The sequence below is a fragment of the Anabrus simplex genome, chromosome 8 (assembly GCF_040414725.1).
Source record: "Anabrus simplex isolate iqAnaSimp1 chromosome 8, ASM4041472v1, whole genome shotgun sequence".
Classification (NCBI taxonomy): Eukaryota; Metazoa; Arthropoda; class Insecta; order Orthoptera; family Tettigoniidae; genus Anabrus; species Anabrus simplex.
In genome coordinates this window covers 94,560,291-94,582,928 of record NC_090272.1, presented here as the reverse complement: position 1 = coordinate 94,582,928, position 22,638 = coordinate 94,560,291, and the positions used below count along the sequence as shown (strand labels likewise).

General features: G+C 39.8%; 1 protein-coding gene across 2 annotated transcripts in view; it reads left to right on the top strand.

The window, feature by feature from the left end:
• The window catches only part of LOC136878841 (uncharacterized), a 322,409-nt gene that overhangs the window by 63,602 nt on the left and 236,169 nt on the right, over nt 1–22,638 (top strand). For both annotated transcript variants that reach the window (XM_067152369.2, XM_068229033.1), the window contains exon 4: nt 10,334–10,389. In XM_067152369.2, the coding sequence (XP_067008470.2) occupies nt 10,334–10,389 (56 nt within the window). The remainder of the gene's footprint in view (nt 1–10,333; nt 10,390–22,638) is intronic.

Below are 22,638 nucleotides of genomic sequence, written 5' to 3'. Positions count from 1 at the left end.
TCAAATCCTTGCAAATAATAAATACATTAAGACAGAAGATATTATTTTGAACTTGGCCCGGCCTTAAAGAAATCGGATAGTTTGGCTTGTTTCACTTTTCTTTCATTAAGAATATAAACCTCCTTTAGCAAATTTGGTAATGCATTCAAATCATTTTCACTACAACTTTTCGCACTGATGTAATGCCTACGCACATGAATTGCACTTAACACTTCACTCAGTTCAGGTGTCAAGATATCTCCATGTCCAATGTCACTATCGCTTGTAGCTGGTGTATCACTGCTGCGTTGTTGGCATACATCAGCAATAATCTCTTCATCGGGTAGTTCTCCACATACAGCCAGATTGTCATCGAAATGCACAAAAGTATCGAATTCTATTTTTTTATACACCCACCGGTAGTGTTAGCTCATTGCCAGACAAAACTTCGTCCCTATAATCATAATTGGAGGCAGCCTCTTCTCGTAAGACACCAGCTTTGCGGGAACAGTTGCTGATTGTGGAGGATGACACCTGCTTCCAGGCAGCCGAAATAAAGTTCATGGCTTGTAGCAAATTAATGGAGAGAGGTTCATTTCCTGCATCACTCTGTGGTATTAAATGTTGAACCGGGATTTTTCTATAATGCAATTTGCAACGATGCCCAAATCAAGCGGTTGTAGAACACTGGTACAGTTAGGAGGGAAAAATTCCATTTGGACATTCTCCAGAATGATTTGAGGTGGATTTGCTGCACATCGATCCATAAGAAGGATCTTCTTCTGTTTATTTTTCATTTTAATGTCCAGTTTTTTCAACCACTGTTCCATTGGATTCACATTCCTTAGGTTTTGTTTTCACCCCCTTAAAACACCTCGGATTCTTCGATTTTCTTATCACAGGTGGCGAAATTTTTGTCCGATCCATCTGCATTGGTGGCGAGAAGTACTGTTACACGAATTTTACTTTTCTTCCCTCCGTGGCATGAGTCGCCTTTTTCAGCCAATGTTTTATTAGGAAGGAGATTGTAGAATAGACTGGTCTCATCACAGTTGTAGATGTTTGGAGGCTGATAATCTTTTGCGATACCCTGCAGAACCTCTTCTTTCTAGTGTTGCACCGTGACGTCTGCAGATTTTGAGTCGCCGCAAATTGTTCCTCCCTGCGATTCCATGACGGTCTTTAAATCCTTACAACCATCTTGATGAAGCCTTGAAAGCAGCAGTGATACTAGTCTTTTTAGCTAAATCTATCGCCTTTGCCTTCACTCCACTAATTGGTACAGCTGCAGCTCACTTTTGCTGGAACCATGTAAAAAGTGCTTTTTCCAAATCTACGTTCCATCCCTTTTGTTGATGGCTGCGCTTTGCTGATTTTGAACCCAGTGTTAAGAACTAGTCCAAAATAGCGTTTCTGTTACTGATGACTGTACATAGCGTGGTATAAGCAATGCCTCTGAAGCGATTTCAGTTTTTGTTTTGTGTGGATTAGCGTCCACTTCTTGTATAACTTTTCCCTTTTCTGTTCTCCATGGCTAATCAAAAGCAACTGAATGACAAAACTACTGTTCAACAGTAAACACCAGATACCGGCATCGCGGACATTTCATTCTCCGTTGTTCCCAAGAAAGAAATTCTCATATTCAAACAAATTTACTGTATTTTCTTCTGTTTCCGCACCAAAACCGCCCATTTTGCTTACAATGTACGTTAATCTTTGGCGGCGTGTTAAAAACGACGAAGGTAGAGGAGGAGCGAACTGGGCTAGTCTTTTGTTAAGCTGCCAGTAAGTAAAGGTCAACAGTGTCACTCGACGAAACTGTGTTCTGTTTCAGCACCGAAACCCAGTCGCTCTACTTCCGCCTATGCCGACAAGGATGAAGCTTCGTAAATACAATAGTTTGTTTTTAAAAAGCACATTGTCATTACAATTACGCAAAATTCTGTTATATTTCATTGGCACTTAATACGTATAACAGCAAATTACGTATAAACTGATTACGCATACAGACATGCCAGCTCTCCCGATTTAAGCGTGAGACTCCAGATTTTTTGTCCTTCCTCCATCTCTTCTGATTGCAGAGACTTATCTCTCGGTTTTGAGAGCAGTCTTGTTTATTGTTTGAAAATAGCCTGTTTTTCCTCATTCTTTAAGTAGTGGAGAGGTTTGATTTTCGGTAGGCGCTGGCTGGGTAAATGAAATCCGCGTGTGGTGATCTTAAATATGACCGAATCTCGTAACGTCATGTTTTATATTTTATCATTAAGGAGCGGATTTTTATGTGCTAAAAATGTGAAATTTTTTTTTATGTGCTGAAATTTTTTTAAAATATGTTATAAAAAATTGAAATTATTTTCCTTTAAATATCACGTAACTACTCGCGCTCAAGAAGTAAATAAGCATAATGTTTTGTATTAGAATATGGTGCTACCAAACGTGCTCCCTAAGGCAAAATGGTGTCTGTGTATGGAAACGTGCTGTATGGTATTTTAATTTTTGATAAGCCAGAGTAGATATTATGAATGGTTATTTTTTTAAAGGTAATGTTTTGTTTAAATATGGCAAAAACAATTTTGTTTAAATATGGCAAAAGCAACCTATCATCTTTGAAAAAATAGTACCAGTTCGTACTCGCCCATCACACGCTGGAATATTAGTTGCTAGAAGTAGTCTCAGAATTGCAGTGAACAACAAAGGTCATCTCCAAATTGTCCATCACAAATGCATGCCGATTATCTCTAAAGAACAGCTGCCTCTGTGGATCAGTTGGTAGGGTGTCGGCCTCCGGATCCCAAGATAGCGGGTTCAAACCCGGCAGAGGTTGTCGGATTTTTGAAGGGCGGAAAAAAGTCCATTAGACACTCCATGTCGTACGATGTCGGCATGTAAAAGATCTCTGGTGACACATTTGGTGTTTACCCGACAAAATTCATTAAATCTCAGCCATAGACGCCCAAGACAGTTTCGGTTTACTCGGTCTGCCATCTAGTGGGGCCCTAGAGTAAAACGGAACGTCGAAATTGACGAGCAGACAGCCAGATGGCGTCAAATTGAAATGTCTGCACACGGTAGCTGAGGCCATACGATTATTATTATTATTATTATTATTATTATTTATTATTTATTTATCTCTAAAGAACGCCTTATACTGCGAAAACGATGGCTCCACATCACAGGAAGTCAGACGAGCATAGTTAGAGAGGAATGTCACCAACAATGCCATCAATTTCGCCAACATGAGCACCCTCTAATACACTAGAAATTTGCCACATTGTTTGAAATCCTCTGTTTTTCCTGAACAAATTTTGATATTTGACCTTCAACAGTCCCTGTATCTGCGAAGCCAGGAGTGAATCGAATTTATTTTCAACAGCGCGCACTTCCTTCACTGTTTCGGACAACAGGTTAGTGGATTTTTCAAGTATGTCTATAGTTTTACACAAGAAGCTTAGATTGGCAGATATAAACGCCATATCATTTTTCAAAGAGCTGTCTTTTAGTATTTCTTGAATCTCAATTGACGACGCGTCGTTTTTATCTAGCACGTTCACAACGGATGCAAAACTTTCGAAATTGTCTGCGTAGTATACCACAGCGCTAAGCCAGGTACCCCACCGCGTAACAATAGGCAGAGGAGGAAGCGCAAGATCCGGGTTTTTCTCTTTAACCCTCGAAGTGGCGGTCTTTTATCCTATAATGGCAGCGATATTTTACCGGTGTTGCTGACTCTTAGTATAAATTGTGTTAAAAATCGTTGACATGTTATACATACATAAACAGCACACCCTTTTATCCTCAAAAGTATAAGGAATAAGATGATACTAAGGCTGTTATTTATCATCCACAAAGTGTAAGACCAAAAATATGTTGAATTTGTTTATATTATTTATTTTTGCAAAAGTTTTGCTATATATAATATGTTTATATTTAGGTAAATTTAAAAAAATAACATATACAAAAGGAGCACCAGTCCATAGTAAATAGGTGCGTACTGGTATATAGTTTATAATACTGTTCTTATCTGGAAAAATTATACAACAATGTATACAACAATTGTATGCTACCACTTGTACATTTCACTCAGTCACTTGGGTGGGTCTTCCTTTTTACTCCATGATTGTGAGGTCTCCAGAAGTGCACTAGTGTATAACACCCCTGGTGAATACAAGCATTACATCCTCGATATCCGAATGTAGACTTATTCTTCTTTACTTGCAAGCACACAACACAGGCGATCGTTATTTTGTGGCAATTTTTCGAGAGCATGAGAGGGGCCTCCTGCATCACCTGTTGGCCTTACAACTGGAATTGGGAACTGTTCATTTAGCAATCCCCTAACTATACTGATCATGAAGTCTCATCTTGCTAAAGGCTTATCAGTGTTCTTTATGTACAGGTTGTATGCGTCAAATAATGTCATATCTAGAAGATTTGAAAACATTTGCTTCCAGTACCTTCTAGTGGGTCTGGCACAAGTGGCACGAAAAATGCACTTATCTTTATTATCTACACCTCCCATGAAGGTATTGTACTTATGCATCAGTAGTGGTTTCAGCCCTTCATTTCCCTTTCGACTCCTTACACAACATTGTCCTCAGCGTGACACCCAGTTGTGAGACAATAAACTGGTTTCCGTGTTTCCGTCTTTATAAGCAACCAGTAGAACGTCACCTTGCCTAAGTAAACGATTTGCCTAGGTTCAAGTTTTGTACCTAAAACAATCTGACGCAGTCCCTTTGAAGATTTATTCACTGTTCCTATGAGGAAATGATTCAGTATTGCTGAAATGTGTGCATATCAACACTTCAGATTGATATCAGAAGAAAAACTGGCGACTAAATATAGCTGGCTCAGCTGAGACAAACGTGTGGCTGGCCGCTGAGTATGTAGCAGCTAGCACAAGACAGCGGAATTATGACGCTTTTTTGGCAACGATTTACACTAGATTAGTGTAAGATGCTATTATACAAACTTTCATGATTATGGCCGAACATTTCTCCTTCAACTGATTCGTAATTAGCACTTGTCAATAAATAATAATTCGATTATCGAAATAAAATAAAGAGCATGTCAAAACGCCTGATATCAGTCATTGCCACTGGGCAAACGCATAAAACGCCTGATATCAGGCCCTTGCCACTTGGAGTGTTAAAGAGACCGATTCTTGAGGGTGCTTTTACGAAGACTTTTTTGCCATTAGACACTTAATTTATCCACTTGAGGATACTGAGCCTGCTCAGTTTCACATAACCTGTGTAGAGCATGAACAACGCAAGTTACGTGTATCATTTTCGGAAAGCTCACAGAAAGGCCTTCGGCTGCCTTTTTCATGTAAGCTGCACTGTCAGTAAGGAAAAGCAATACATGGTCGTATTTTATACCTTTTGGCCAAAGTAAGTGCATGGCTTCATTGAATAACCTAGCTACAGTGACATGGTTTGCAGCAAGCATTTCTTTACACGCTAACAAATAAGAATGTTCGCAAGCGGTTTTGTCATTCTTCAACACACCAACTACATTTCCTACATTTCTGCCACTTGAATCAGTGGTTTCACCCACAGTTTTTCGCTATCACATACTGCCCGAATTCTCTGTTAAGTTTCTTGGTAACATTTTGGGAGATAGTTTTTCCTTAATGTGGATTCGTCTGGAGGCTCAAAATTAATGTACTTTGTTAGGAAATTTCTCAGTCCCGGATTATTTATTTTACCAAGAGGAATGTTGGCGCAAACAAACAAATGCTCTGCACACATCTAAATAATACTGGGAATATTTAGATAGGCCTGCATTTGAAGTAGCTGGTTCAGCTATTAGTAATTGTCGCGAACGCACACGCGAAGCAGCCGCAGTATGCTTATTTCCAGACAAATGCTGGATTACTTGAGAACGTTGATCTGCACGTACTGTTTTACCACACGGTTGGCAAAATAATACTTTTCCATCGGTAGTGAAAATGCTTTTAAATTCCACTACATATTGTTGAAGACGCGACCTTGTACTCGACTTCTCTTTTGGCATTATTTTGCAGGTTACGACACACGCATTTGCAGTGAATCACTGTTGCAATAAAAAGAATAACAGCGTACACTGAAGGAAATATTTCTTATAAATCCATACAAAATCACACGACCACGGGAATGATATATGGACCCGAACAGCTAACCTTACTCTTAGGAGTGACGAAATTATACTACCTAATGGTGGGGCAATATTCGTCAGAGTTTCCCATGTTGTAACGGAATTACGTCACCTTATGTCTCCGTGATTGCCTTTCGCTGATATTCTATAAACAAAACCTGAGAGGGCTGACTTATAAAGAGTTGGAATGACATCATGCAAGGAAACGTCTTGTGCAGCAAATCAAATCGCTGTCTAAATGTAACGACGTAGCCAGTGACCAGCAAGTTTTAGAACTTATGGAGGGAAGTCCATAAATAGCTGAAACATTCAGATACATTATGTTAAATACACTGTTAAAAACAATACTGTAATCGTAAAATGAAAGTATGAGCATTGTTTTGTAACACAGAAGCATTTTAAATTTTATTGATCAACAAATATTGCTGATTTGTGCTTATAGATTTTCTTAAAATATGTATTTACATTTTAAAAATGTGAAAATGTGTTTTTATGTGAAATAAGATTCAGTTTTTACACTTGGGGATGTACAATAGGAATAATGAACTTCGTAACTTGCGTTAAAACTTACGCAAAAAAAAATGTAATTACATAAAAATCCGCTCCCTATTTTTCATTTCCACATGGCAGTGCCGACTGTGAGACACTTTTAACATGTTTACAAGGACAAAAATACAGTTCAGGACAATATATCCCGAAAAAGAATCATTAAAAAAACTACCTTAAAGCTATTTGGCAAGGCTGAGCAAATAATTCAATTCTGAACTTTTGAAGAGATCTAAGGCAGTTACGATGACGAGTCATGTGTTCATGTATGTATGTTCAGTCGTTAGCCCTAAGGCTGGTTGGATCCTTAACAGCTCCGCCATCAGTTGTCATAGATGGCCTTAAACACCACTGAAGAGGCGTACTACGGAAATGAGGAGTGATGTTCAGATATATGCAGTATAAATAAATAAGAATGATGTAATAGATCAGTATAATGTGTTAAATATTCTTCAACTGATGCAAGTTCGGTCATCAATGATGGGTCGTAACATATCGCGATGTGCCGTAGTCTCCTGATTTTTGACTTTTGAAAGTTGGCACGTCTGCGTATAAATAAGATTTAATTAACACGCTTTTAAATTATACCTTGCCGGGACCTAAAGAAAATTACGTACAAATACGAATTACGTAGAACTGAGTTACGTATAAAGCAGGTTTAACTGTATTTTCTCTTTCCATGGCATTTGAAAGGCTGAAACTGTGAATCACGGTTAACTGCATGTAGTAACGAGTCTTAGAATATTTTGTAACTCGGCAAGGGTTGGCACTTCTGAATTACAAATTGGCAGTTAATTTGAAATCTTGTAATTCAAAGTCTAATTTTTTAGTCCCAATGACTTTGAATTAACAATGTTTTACTGTAATGTGGAACAGGCTAAAGTCCAAATTGAACTAGAAAACATTGCAGCAAAAGTGGGATTACAAATTTCATTTGAAAAGACAGAAATTATGCCAGCCTTTGAGGTGGATACCCCTGTCATTCAACTAAACAACAATAAACTAAGTAAGGTTCTTCAAAAAGTTCAAGTATCTGGGATCATATATACCAATTTATATGGTTAATCTAAGGTCTACTTTCCAATTTATAAACTAATTTCCGAAAACATTGAAAATGTGGAGAGAGACACCAATGAAAATAGCCTGACGATTGGATATTTTATGAATTTTGGGAGAGTAATAGTAATCATCTGAGAGAATTGTCTAGTAACAGTGTTTGTTACTACAGAACAGTTCAGAAGATCAGAACAACATACAAAATCAACTAATAGTGTCAGGAATGAAAATGCAAAGAACAGATAGATATGTTGTGTGGGTGGAGCATCAGGTTGAGGTTGGCCTACATGTTTTGGATCTGGGATTTCATAAAAATGGTGGGGATAGACAACATTACTTTCAGGGAATATGCATTCATTCCAAGAAACTGTCACTGTCATTTTCTTTAGCACGGTCACTATAACTCTTTGACATTGCACAAAATGTTGTAAGCCCATTAGCCAATGGCATGGCTCCATCATTTTCTGCTGCGATATCTGAAGACCCAAAAACATCACATTCACTAAAATTAGTCGCTTACATCTTCAAAGCAACCCAAAAGTTCCTCTATTTCTTCTACTGAAAAAGGCCTATCGGACGACATGCCTTGTGATAACTATTTACAACTTTACTACGACCTAAATAAATTGCTAAGTAACTATGGTAAAAATAATAATAATAAACTTAATATATTACGATAAATAATTCAAATGCGTCAATTAGAACGTAAAATTATTGAAAGCAAATCACAACATGCGGACATAAACAAACAAGGAGGCTGGCATATTGGATCATGGACGTCAAGCACTCACAGATCATACACTTACTATTGACGAGTGAACTAGCAAAAATGAAGCTATGTTAAGTGCCATCTATTGACATAAGAAGGAATTACAAACATTCTACCTTCTCTCTACTTGATTTCTGGCGCAATCTAGCGCCTTACTGCATAACTACACCACTTAAGAGGGTGCCGATCGAATAGGCATCCTGGCATTTTTCGTACAGAATGTAAGTGCTGATGCATCCGCATCTTGGCACTGTAAGAGTTTCATTTGATTTCATCCACTTGGCTATAGAAATGGTCTATATTTTTTAAGTCTACAATATGGTACACATCTTCAGATGCAGTTACGGAGCACAACTAAATGACAGTACTAAAGCCCCAAGTATGTAAAATAAGTTATTCATATGTATGTTAAAGAACAAAAATTGGTGTTGACGTTTCCTTGACATATTTTGACACATATTTTATAATATGTTTTGCGTTAGTAATGTTTATTCATATTTATAACTTTTCATATGTGTATATCTTTGCCTTATTTACTTTTATTTACTTTTCAACCACTTTATACATAATTTTTACTGCCTGTCATTAGAAAAAAGGCATGGATCAGTGTAGACTATTTTAACTTTATATTCTTATCTGTCTCTGGTTTTGGTGTTTCTTCATGCATACCTGCCAACTTTCCTGATTTAGGTGGGAGACTCCTGATTTTCGACAGTTTTCTCTCCTCCAGATTATTTTATTATTTCTCCCGATTTTAGCTTATTTTTTTATGAACCTCAGACATTTGTTTTCGAATCTCGCCATTTCAGCATTGTATGTCAGTACGTCTTTCGCTCATTGGCCGCTGTTAAATGAAATATCGACGTTTATTAATACTAGAAATGCGTGCGAATGTGCGATGTTTATTGAAAGCTGTATATTGTGACGCACATATAGATTGCAAATATCTCGTTTTTGCATGCTGTGTTTGTGTACTTTCACATCAGTCTTGTCCATTTTAGAGACTAATCACTAGATTTGGAGTCTGTTTTAGTAATTTAGTGACAGAATTTCAAAGATAGCAACTAGTGACTTTCTAGAAATTTTAGGAGCCATTTGGAAATAATTGTATCCAATTTTCATTTATTACTTGATAAAAATATCATTGCGCTTCGCGTGATCGTGCGGGTGCATGATGCAGTATATTAATCTGTGCATTTGCTAAGTAATGGCATCTAAGTGCATGGCTCACACATGTGGAGTATGAGTTCATACTACTTCTGGAATGCTTATCAGAGAGCGATCATCTTGATCACATACATTTTTAGCCTTGTAGCCTCGTATAGCTACATTCGGGTTCTGAGACAGTATGTGTTATATTACGTTGTGCAAGCCATGTAGAATAAGCAGTTTTGACCAATTGTATCTCCTAATTTTTCCTGAGATTTTCATATCAAAATCTTTTTTTGGTTTTGTAAAGTTGGCAGGTATGTTCATGTCGTCTTTTTTTTTTTTTTTTTTTTTTTTTTTTTGCCAGTGACCTTGGTGTTTATACCCCCAATCAATCCCTACCATCTTTTTGATTAATTTTGGATAAAGGGGCACCAAGAAGAAATGTCAGATATTGACACCCTTCATTGGTTTGGCTGTGAACATAGATGGTGCCTCATACTATGCACCGTTTCTGGAGAAACAATTATACCCTTAAAAGTTCATAGTATATTCTGTGGGACACAGCACTTATTGCCCATTTCAGGGAGCTTGGGTAGTCAGAATTGCATGTTTTGTTACATGTTTTACTGCTTGTTTTTAATCAGATATGTTGTGAATTTTTGTTTTGATATATGTACTTGATGCATGTTTTAGGCGCTACTAGCAGAGGGCAGATAGATGACTCAGGATATCGCCGATATGGTCGTGAGGTACGTTGTGAATATTTCCAGAAATTTGTTCAGAAAGCACCTTCAGAAAACCAGACATGACTAAAACCGTTGTAGCAGCTGGTAAATTACTCAGTTTTATGGCAATCATTCCTTAATGTACAGAAAATGGTTCATAAAGAAGGAAACACTTCCAGAAATTCAGCTCAAGATGAAGACAGATGGAGTATTTCTCTCTGCTGTAGATGGCGTTAGTGGGCAACTTACTATCTGCTATACGGAAGGCTTTTCATGTGATAGGTTCACAATGCAAAGAATTGAGGTATGAGGGTCCACCTTTTCAATACAAATTGACACCCTTCATTGGTTTGGCTGAGAATATAGATAGTTCTTCATCCTATGCACTGTTTCTGAAGAAACAATTCCACCCTTAAAAGTTCATAGTACATTCTGTGGGACACTGCATTTATTAATTTGTATTGAAAAGTTGGACTCTCCTACCTCAATTCTTTGCTTTGTGAACTCTATTCAATACGGTACAAACAACAAAATTTTTGACGTATGTGATAGGTTGTCCAAACAAATTCGGCAATGATTATGCAGAGCAATTTCCACACAGTACTGCACAAGTACCCACTCATGCATGAAAATGATTTAAAAGTGAGTTAGGAAGTTTCAGGGTACCCACTGTCTGTAAGGATAGGAGCCCAGATCACTGGTGCAAAATTTTGAGAATTGTGGTGCTGTAATTTGGAATAGGCCTAAATTGTAATTCTAGACCAGGTCATACTACTACTACTACTACTACTATTACTACTACAAAGTTTGCTCACGGCTCATTCAGGACAGCACGTTAACGTAAAATACCTGCCTACCCTTCCGATTTACCCGGAAACTTTCAATTTTTTAACTCTTCTTCAGATTTTCTGATTTATTTTTACTTCTTCCTATTTTTGACCAGTATAACCTCCAGTGCCGGCCCCGCGTTGTGGGGTTAGCGTTCCTTCCTTGTATCTGGAGGCCCTGGGTTCGATTTCTGGCCAGGTCGGATTTTTACCTGCATGTGATGGTTGCTTCGAGGTGCACTCAGCCTACGTGATTACGATCGAGGAGCTATTTGATGGTGAGATGGCGGCCCCGGTCTAGAAAGTCAAGAATAACGGCTGAGAGGATCCGTTGTGCTGACCACACGATACCTCGTAATCTGAAGGCCTTCGGGCTGAGCCGCGGTCGCTTGGTAGGCCGTGGCCCTTTGGGGCGGTTGCTCCATGGAATTTGGTTTTATGATCTCCAATACGGTCAATACTCTTCCCCTAGGATAAAGGATAAATTCTTATGTGCTTGTGTAAATAACGGAACCTCATTTTCAAGCAAATTTTTTTGATGCTTTATTTTGCGGGCATTTCGTTCGTCGCCTTCGTGTATTGTGTTTCTCGCTCACTACAGCAGCGTGTGTGCTTATACAACTGGGGATTCAGGGCAGCAATCGTCCTACAAGCAAGAGAGGCTAGCACATGCTAGTGACTCAGTTAATCGGAATGAAAGAAAGAGTTTGTTATCGTGTGGTTCACACGCTGTTAACATTGTTTCTGTGAGTAGTTTCGTTGGTGTTGTAGGCCACACTGAACCCATAATTCTACCGTGAGAAAAAATTTTTATTTTTCCCAAATATTTATTTGGTATTCAGAAACTACTGTATGTTTGAGGGCAGCCATTTTGCGCTCCCAAGAGCCCGATGTTGCGTGGGAAGGTTCCCGCAAGGCGAGCTCGTGGATTGCCGGGACACCTCGGTGGAACTCGAGTGCCCGACAATTTTCTAAATTAATGAATTCTGCACAACGAGGGATTTTGACAAGATAGTAAAGGAAGAAATAAATAAGCAAAATTATTCATACACCCTCTGTGAAGGTAGTGACACCAGGGACAATTTTAGATGCAGTTAAGCCCAAGTACATGGTAGCGTGAGACCAGCGAACTAGCTACACGTGCCAAGGTCGTGGGCAGAAGAAAACGCGCGAAACGCATGGGCAGAAACAATTTATTTCTCCTGTTGTGGGTGTAGGAAAATTATAAAATTAACACCTAACATAAGTGCAAGTCTGTCCGGAGTTCTGGGACAAATCTTATCAAAATTGGTCTATTAGAAGCAAATTTGGCAGATTTCACAACCAAGCCTCATAGAGGGGATAGCGTCCTTCTGGAAATTATAAAAGAAACCCCCCACCGTAGATTTTTCAGTGTCGATCTGGAACTTGAAGCCGCGGGAGCTCGTGCCCGTCGTCATTAGAATTTCGCGCCAGATTGACCGACAATAATTCAATACAGGTTCGTGGCTAAAGTCCATATATTTAGTTAAGAAGAAAAGTGATTGGAGAAACTGTGAACGTTTGCAGACGAACTGGGAAGGTGTAGGCTGGTTGAAAATTACACAGCAGATTTTATTTTTATCATTTCCTGTACTCTTGTAAGTGAAGAAGGTCTGGGGGAAGCGATTCAAAATAGTTCTACTCCCTTATCGACCGAACACCTGTTCTTATTGAAACAACGGGGAGAGAAACCACTCTGGGAGGCGCATCAGACAGTTAGAGTCGACTGCAGAACGAGGGAAGTTCGTGGTGCAAGTTACAAAGAAAGTGCATTATTTATGGTAATTTTAATCTCGTGTGTGTGTGTGAAGGGTAGTGTTTGGATGAGTGAAATGTTGAAAATGAAAATGTTGTCCGTGAAAATGAGTGGTTAAGTACGAGGTTGCTGGAGATGATGTAATCAGAATGCTGAGAATGTCACCAATGTGCAGGTCTGTCTATTTTACATTATGTTGTAGTTAGTTAGTTAGTCACTGTCTGTCCTAACCAAATTTTCCAGATGATTGTCGGGTGATATGCGTAATTATCAGGCGAAAGGCGTTGTAAATTTTGGTCAGCGTGTGAAAAATTTCAGTGTGTAAATTTCATGTCAAGAACGGTAAAATGCGACGCTTAAAAATTTGTGTCGAGATGAGATATCATTCAAAGTGCGGATTTGTGAACGTTATAAGTGTAAATTTGTCGTGGCGAATATTGTAATTTCAGGTGTCAGTTGCATTTAGAAACGCTGGTTAATAATAATAATAATAATAATAATAATAATAATAATAATAATAATAATAATAATAATGTTTACCGCGGGATAAGGAAATTCTTCTCTGTTAAATCACATTTAACCAGTTATTTCTACAAGGATCGTAGGCATATTTAGATAATGTCAATAAAATTTGTTAGAGTCACAGTCATTAATGGGAAGGAAATTTTTGAGACATCGTGTATACTTGAATTGCGAAAGGTCGATGTGTGCTCTTGGATTCTTGAGGTCCGGAAGTCTTAATAATAGTAAGGTAAGAGATGTGTTCAATGCTGGTTGTCGTTTTCATCAGGGGATCGAAGTATGAAAAAGGGTCGTGAAGGAAAAGGGATTGAAAGCGATGGATTTATACGTACGTGGAGATGAGATGGAAGTAATGCCGCTGGGATAAAGCGAGGAGAAAGTGTGTTGAGACAAGTTGTATTTTTTGTAGAGGAAGTATTTAGAAACAGGCTGTGTGAAACAGGCTGTATTGTTTTCCGCAATCAATCCGAATTTGAGACGACTATGGTGTGAATTTATAGAAAGATTCCAAGTAAAAAAAAAAACGACTCTTGTAAAATGTTACAGTCTGGGTAGTACACATCCAGTGATCTATGTTACGTAAAGCCCGCATGGATGATAAGAGAACGAACGATCTTCAGGATCAGCGAGCACTTTGGACACACGGTTTGGGTCATATTTAATTTGTTCATTGGGGAGGTCATGGATAAGATGGCTGGAGTTGATGATAGGCGATCTGAGAATTTCGAATGCGATGGTGATGATTATTATTTTGAAGGCGTCCACTAAAAGGGAAACGTGTGTTGGGAATTTTCATTTGCTTCCCTAATACTTCAGTGCACAGGCTGAGATTGTGTTCGAGGTGGAGAACCGTTCGTCACGTTTATTTATTTTTTTGAGTTCACATATTATAATGAGGTAGACACTTACTGTACTTTTCGAGAGGTAGACACTTGCTGTATTTCGACTTGCATTCAGTTGATAATAGAGACGTTGGTTCCGTCGTGCGTATTTGTTTGACGAAATCTAGTGTTAAATATTGGAGTTGTTTGAAAATTGCATTTCGCCTGATATGTTAAGGGAGATGTAGTACGACCCACTTTGACGCCTGACGATAGATTTAGGACGTCACGTGTTTATTCTTGGAGTCATTGATGATGAGACGTCCTAGGTCACGCCCGACGATAGGACTTGGAAGGCATCATGTATATACTGATTAGGTTTAGGGTGTACAGATTTCAAGTGAGCCCGACGATAGGTCTGGGATGGTAGCTGTACACACTCAAGTCTCAGTTTAGATTTTTTTTTTCTTCTTTTGTTTCTTTTGTGAAGTGGCCTGGTTGAAGGTAGCCATTACATGTGCGATATGATTTATTGTAGAGGGTCTATGCGAAGCTCTCATTGAGATAACGGGACTGCTGTTGACAAACGAGGGCTGTCCAAGTGTGGGACATCGACCCGATCTAGATTATATTTTTACTGTGTTTCTTCGTGCGTGTTAAGCTGTATGACTTCGAGATGTTAATTTATTTTTTTACGGACTTTATTGTTTCTTTGTCTTGACGTCCGTTTTCATTGATAGTGTGCATTATTGACACTCAGTGTTTTAGAATGAGACTTGAGTTGCGAATGCGGTTTCGATTCGTCAGCCAGTAATTTTATTTTATATTTTAATCTTGTCGTATTTTCATTCGTATTCATAGTTAGAATAAGTAAGTAATCACTTTACCAGTAGTGTGTTGGGACAGACAGTAAATAGAGAGATCTGTACTGGTAGCATTGTTGTCAAGGGAAAGAATTCCTTAAAATTGTAGTAAATTTTAGCGTGGACTGGTAAATTTATTAAGCATAATAAACCCATTTCTAACCTGAAAATCGGTTCAATAATAATATTTTCAAGTGACTTTTCACTTTTTGATTAACTTCAGTGTTTGGCATTTCTTCCAAATGCATGATTAGTAAGTGTTTCCTGCATTTCGCAGTTTTGTTCCTTTAGAACGACTTAACGTAAGATCCTCCCGGATCATGTTGTTGTTGGTTCCTTCCGAACAGTTGTTTGGGGTGATGCACGTTTAGCATCGGGACTACCTTATCACTTAAGGGTGTCATGAATGACAAATACATGGTGGAATTTTATTTCAATTGTGAATGATGCCATTAACTTGTAGTGAACACCATGCTTTCCTATAATATTTCGCAACCTATCCAAAGCAACTGATAGTCAGTTTGGTTCGATTAAGGGTCCATTCGGCGGATGTTCCGTATCCGTGAAGGGTATTTGACTGGTGGATAACCTTAATTAAGAGAAAATCAGGCGTTCTACTTGTTGAAAGTCAGATTTTCCACGGATCGTGTGGATTAACTCTCAGTTCTCGTTTGGAATGATAGGTGCCCGGTTTTCAGGTCTTCCCTTTTTCAGTTTTTCAGTTTCGCTGTCCACTAACATATTAGCTTCTCTGAAGCAACTCTTCGACATTGGAAGAAACGAAGTGACGTTATGTAATGTGACTGTGTTAGGAACTTTTCAAAAATCAATAATTAAATGTTTTTATGTTTTGTGGCAAGAATGCATATTAAAGTAACGATGTTATCGTGCTCTTTCAGTTTAAATAAAAGTTAGTAAGCACATTTTTGCTCCTCATTTCAAGTAGTTAGGCTTTCTTCTGAACCCCATCGTTTGGTTAAGATCGTGACCGAATTTATTCCCGCAACGACCCAAGATTTAAGAGTTCTAAATTGTTCTACTATAGCAGCCGTGGCCGACCAACGATGGAATGGTAAGTTCAAGGGTTCAGTAGAAGTGGCTTCCAACGTGGGGCTTCAGTCACTTAAGACAGGGCCTAAGTACATCGAGAGAAGAACTACAAGTTAAGTTGGTTGACATCAGTGAAACGATGACCAATTGTAGAATTGTTATACGTTGGTGGATCAGTAGAAGTGGCGCCATCAACTTTGGGGCCTTAATGTCACGATAACGATGAGGAGCCCAAAGTCACGATAACGATACGATGCCACGATAACGATAATGAAATTATCCATTGAAAATAAATGTTAGAAAAATATAAAATAATGTTGAGGCCTAAGCCACATTATAAATAATACAAGCGGGTGAGAACTATGGCTGAGCCACAGTTAAACGAATTATGCCCAATGAGAGTGCTAGATATTAACACGTTTAATGAGGAGCGTAACTACTTGGTAGATAATAATAATAATAACAGTCACAATGCATTTTAGGAAACCAGTATTTAAAGCTGTATTGAAGCTTATGTCATGTTGCCAATATAAATTTTGGAAGTGGTAACGCTGAATTACATTCAAAGTTTATGCGTTAACATGTTCTTTGTTTAATTAATTTACGGAAGCGAAACTATTTGGGATATTTATCCAGAGTAACTTATTAACTTTAGAATTTTCTTTTTATTAAACAAGTTTGTGATACCAGCCATGTAAACAAAATTTTATAAGACAACTGTTGGAATGTTGTCAGTTTCGGTATTAAATTGTAATAGCGTTTGCATGTGAAAACGCAGTAGGTAGTGAATTCTTTCCCTAGTAGTTTGGAGTATTCTGGTTGCATCAACAGCCAGCGTACTCATTATTGTATTCTTTGTGGTATTGTGAGATGGAAGGTCAGGCGACCTTGGAGAAGTTAATGCAGATGATAGAGGACATGAAAGTCCAGAATGAGAATTTTAGGGAGGACACGAAAGTCCAGAATGAGAATTTAAGGGAGGATATGAAAGTTCATAATGAGAATTTAAATAGTAAGATAAATGAGAACTTGAATAGTAAGATAGACAGTTTGGATAGTAAGATGGAGGACGCGAAAGTCCAGAGCGAGAATTTGAGAGAGGACATGAAGGCTCATAATGAAAGTTTGGATGGTAAGATCGAGGAGTTACAGAGTAGTATCGAGGATACCCAGGCTAGGTGTAGAGAGTCTAGTGATGAGTTGAAGGCCGGATTGAAGAACGTAGTTCAGGAGACATACACTATTTGTACCGAACTTAAAGAGGAAGTTAGGGGTGAGATAGGTAAACTCAACCAGCGTTTTGATGATAGCCGAATGGAAATTAGGGATGAAATTGACAAACAATTTGCGGAAGTGCAGGTCAGTTTAAAGAACGATTTCGACAAACAGTTTTCCAAAATCCATGACAGTTTAAAAACCGATATGGACAAGCGTTTTGACGAAAGCCACGACATGTACAGTAGGTTATGTGATAGTCAGGATGAGATGAGAAAGGAACTTGACAAGCATTTACTGGAGAGCCAGGCGGCGCATAAACAGCTGATTGACAGTCAGGTTGAATTTAAGGACGACATTACACAACAGGTCGTAGAGATGCGGATCTCCAGTGATAAGGAAAAGGGGAAAACGCTAACCATAATAGAGGAACAACGTCAAATATTATCTGCGGACATTCAGTCACTGAACAACAAGGTAGATAAAATTAGTGTGGAATTGGAGAGTCAGGTATTGTCAAAAACCGAAACCATGGAGAAGAAACTGTTGCAAGTTAATGAGGAAGCAATTAGTAAACTCCAAGCGGCTAATGAGGACTCCGAAATTTTAATTAAAGAAATTCAAGAGGAGTTAGTTGAAATGAAAAATGAACATACCAGGGAATTCAATGACAGGCAAATTAGTATAGAACAGGACTTAAGGGAAATCACGTCAGCCCAGGAAGAGACAGACAAGAAAGTTGGGTTCATTAAGAGCGAAGTGAGCAGTTGGATTAGCAGCGTGGTAGATATGCAGTCCAAGGTGGACAAAGTATTAAGTCAAACCTCGACAGCTGTTAACTCTGACCTCAGTGGTCAATTGCCAAATATCAGTCATGTGAATAATAACGGTCAGAGCTCGAATGTAGATACCAGTCGATCTCAAAGCTCAGGGGTCACCAACGTTATTAACATGATCAAGTTACATGAGGACCAGCCTAAGAAATTTAATGGAGGTCCACATACCACACCGAAGGGGTTTCTTAAGGATCTCAGGGAGTACATCCGGGACGCCAAGATTCCTGAGGAACGTCAGTTGAGGGTAGCTGAAAGATATTTAGAGGGGGCACCACTTTTATGGTTTAAAGGCTTCCGATACCACTTTGATACCTTTGATGAATTCCAGAGGGCGTTTCTCAATAAATTTTGGAGTACGGAAATTCAGCAGAGTCTTAGATTAGAGCTATACTCACGTCGGTATAATGCAATAGGCCCTACAAAGTTCAGTGAATACTTTATTGCCCAAATGGTAAAGTTCAGAGAACTTGAGGCGCCGCCCTCGGAGCAAGAGTTGGTACAGGCCATCCAGAAGCAGTTACCTCCCGAAGTGCAAAGGATGCTCATTGCATCAAAGGTAGAGACCCCCATGCAGGCAGAAATGATCCTTAGGCAATTGGATCATACCCATAATCAAATAGCACCCAGAGGGGGACGATCGCACGAGCAACATGTAAACACTGTTAGCCAGGTCCCAGAGGGAAGTCAAGAGGTACTTGAGCAGGGGAAACCACAGCCGACTGAGCGGAGGCGTGAGTTTCGGAATAACTGGGAACCCTCGCATCCACGAAATGAGGATTGGAAAAGGCGTAGGGGTAATTGGAATTATCCACAAAGGAGGAACCCTTACTGGAGGCGATACGATGGGGACAGAGAAAACCAGAGGAATTTCAGGAATGGACTTAATAACCGCAGGGACTGGGGAAATAATCGAACCCAGAACTTCCGCCGTGATGAGGATGAACGGTACCGTGAACGTGTTCAGTACACCGACGGGTTAAGGAAGGACCACGAAAGAAAAAAATGGCAGGGGGCTATACAGCGCCAGGACGTCAACACCGACTGTTTCGGGGCTGAAAGTCTGGAATTCCAGAAGGCACATAGGCAAGACCAACGAAACTCCGGTCTGAACCCGTTTGCGCCGAATTTCGAGCAAGAGTCAATGTCGACTCTTGATAGAAAAAAAAAAACTTCAAATTCCCAGTAGGAGATTTTTCAGAGTCTCTCATCCCAGATTCTGAAGGAGAGACGTCAGATGAGTGGGTGGTCGCACAGATAGATTCGTGGATCATTACCTCTGATGACTTGGTGGAAGACCACTTAAAACAGGAGAGCAATCAAGTAAAGAAACTGCCTTTAATAAATGTCCGCATCTGTAATTTTCATGTCAAAAGTTTGGTAGATACCGGGGCCAGTATCAGCATCATCTCCCAAGCTCTTTTCGACGATTTGAGACAACGAAATAAATTGCCAATTATTCCGGTGTCAAATGTAAAAATTCGAGGGGTCATTCCTGACAAAATTGCTGTTTGTAAGGTACAAACTTATTTGGACGTACAAATTGGAAATTCCACTTTCGCTCATGCATTCGTAGTCATGTCCAAAATGCACTACAATGTAATTTTAGGGGCTGACTTTATCCGTGAGACCAACGCAGTCATTGATTTGAGCAGGAACCAGATAAAGTTCAGAAAAGAAGAGGGAGCAGAAGTCATTACACTAAACGAGGAACTGGGAGAAGATAGAACATTAGAATATGGCGAAGAGGAGGCCCAATGTGTAGACTTTGTAAATTCATTAGAGGGAGTCGCTGGTGAAATTGACAGTGTAGATGACGAAGGGATTCATCATGAAGAGTTACATGACGTCTTGGAAGCTGAGGTTGACACTGATTACGAGGCCTTAATTGGGTTAAAGGTCGCGGAATGCCCTGGTACTGTAGAAGAGAGGGAAAAACTTAGAGCTCTCTTAATGGAATATATATCTGTGTTCGATTCCAAACCGGGTCTAATCCCTAATTTCACATATGCACTAGCTGTTACGGATTGGACACCGTTTAAGAGGAGACCGTACCCTATACCGGACAAGTATTATGCGCAAGCTGCAAAAATTATTAAGGAAATGGAGGAGAACGGGCTAATTTCCAAGCAGCCCACTCCATATTTGAATCCGTTGGTCGGGGTTCAAAAACCGGACGGGTCTCTGCGCGTGTGTTTGGACGCTCGTGCCCTCAACGAACGCCTAGTCCCCGAGCATGATCATGCCCCTCCTATTAAAGAGGTTATTAAACGTTTTAGAGGAAAATCACGTTTTATTAGCGTAGATTTGACATCCTCGTATCATCACATCGGTTTGGAACTCAAGTCTAAATTGTTTACTGGTTTCCTTTTTGACCAACAGACGTATGTTTTCAATCGTCTCCCCTTCGGGTTGAAAACCGCCGGTGCAGCTCTCATACGCGCCCTAGATCGATGTCTAACTGATGAAGTTAAAGCCGCTACAACTCGGTATGTCGATGACATCTTGCTAGCTTCATCAAGTTTTGAGGAAAATATCAGGGATTTGAGGAAACTACTGGAGAATTTAAGGGCATCAGGTTTCAAAATCAACTTGAAGAAGTCACATTTTTGTCAAAAGGAAGTCCTATTTCTCGGCCATGTCATTGATGGTGAGGGAGTTCGCCCGAACCCGGTGAAGCTCCAAGCCATAGACAAGTTCCCAAGACCGCTCAAAATTAAGAACGTCAGGCAATTCCTTGGAATGTGCAACTTTTTTTCGGACCATTGCATGAATTACACGGAGGTTGTAGCCCCACTTCAGAGCTTGCTTCACAAGAACAACAGGTGGAAATGGAGTCCCGAGCACGAAGAGGCCTTCCGGAAGACCAAAGAGCTCTTGCTAAACAGCGTTAAGCTAGGGTATCCGGATTTTGAGAAACCCTTTATCGTACAGACTGATGCATCGACCGTAGGAATTGGGGCACTCCTATATCAGGAATGTTTGGACCAGCCTCATAACAGGAATTATTTATCTTTCTACAGCCGAAAGTTGAGATCACACGAAGTCAAATACAGCGTGACCGAATTGGAAATGTTGGCTATTGTTCAGGCATTGCAACATTGGAGGAAAATGATTTATGGTTTTCACATAATCATTAAAACCGACCACAAGGCGCTGACCTTTATAATGAAAACAGCTGTCGCTAGTGAACGAGTGGCTAGGTGGGCCCTGTTCATACAACAATTTGACTTCGAAATTGAGCACTGTTCCGGAAAATCAAACATCTTGGCAGACCTGTTAAGCCGAAACCCTAATGAGGAAGAACACGCCGTGAATCATTTGGACTTAGTTCAGGAAGACCACGATTTCCTATCAGAGTTGAGACAACTGGGAGACTTGCAATTGAGAGATCCTTTCTGCGGAAAAATGATTTCTTTCCTTCGAGGGACACTTCCGGCTGACGATCCACGGTACTTTGCAATCCAGAAATTGTCAAATAACTACTTGTACGTGAATAACATGTTGGTAAAATTCGTGGACAGCGATCACGTGAAATCCCGAATTTTGGTACCACCGCAGCTGCGGAAGGGATTAATCTGGCACGTACACAGGGTTATTGGTCATGGAGGGATTGATAAGGTTGTGTCAACCATCCAAGAAACGTTCACCTGGGTAAATTTGAGGGAAAATGTCAGAGACATCATCATCACCTGCGATACATGCCAACGGGTTAAGGCAAACCCTTATCTGATCAGGCAGGCGCCTATTCCTCTCTTACCTTCACAACCTAAAGAGCTGTTCGCGATGGATATCTATGGGCCGCTCGTGAAAGGAAAGCGTGGGAACAAGTTCGTGCTGGTAACCATCGATTCTCCAAGTATACGACTCTGTTTCCCATGCAAAAAGCTAACACCAAGCTAGTCTTGAGGTGTATTTCCCGAAATATCATTCCGGAAATGGGCACACCGAAATTCCTTCTAACAGATCATGGTCCCCAGTTCACCTCTGCACAGTTCAAAACTGCCCTTCAGAATATGGAAATTCACCACATCCTGAGCAGCGTGAGACATCCTGAGGGAAATCCTAGCGAAAGGGTAATGCAAGTAATTGCAAAATTCTGTAGAATTTATTGCGCCCAAGAACATTTCAAGTGGGTTGATGTGCTACCCCTGATAGTAACTTGTGTAAATAACACCATACACGAATCTATTGGGAGGATTCCCTCTATCGTGCACTTCAATAGGTATCCTGTGAGATCCTGGCATGGTGTCATCCAGTGTCCCATCGATCCCCGCCCGTCACAGGAATTATGCATTCAAAGTACGGCAGAACATCTACGTCGGCAGGCAGACCGCCGGTTGCGCAGGGTGAGGAACCGGAGAT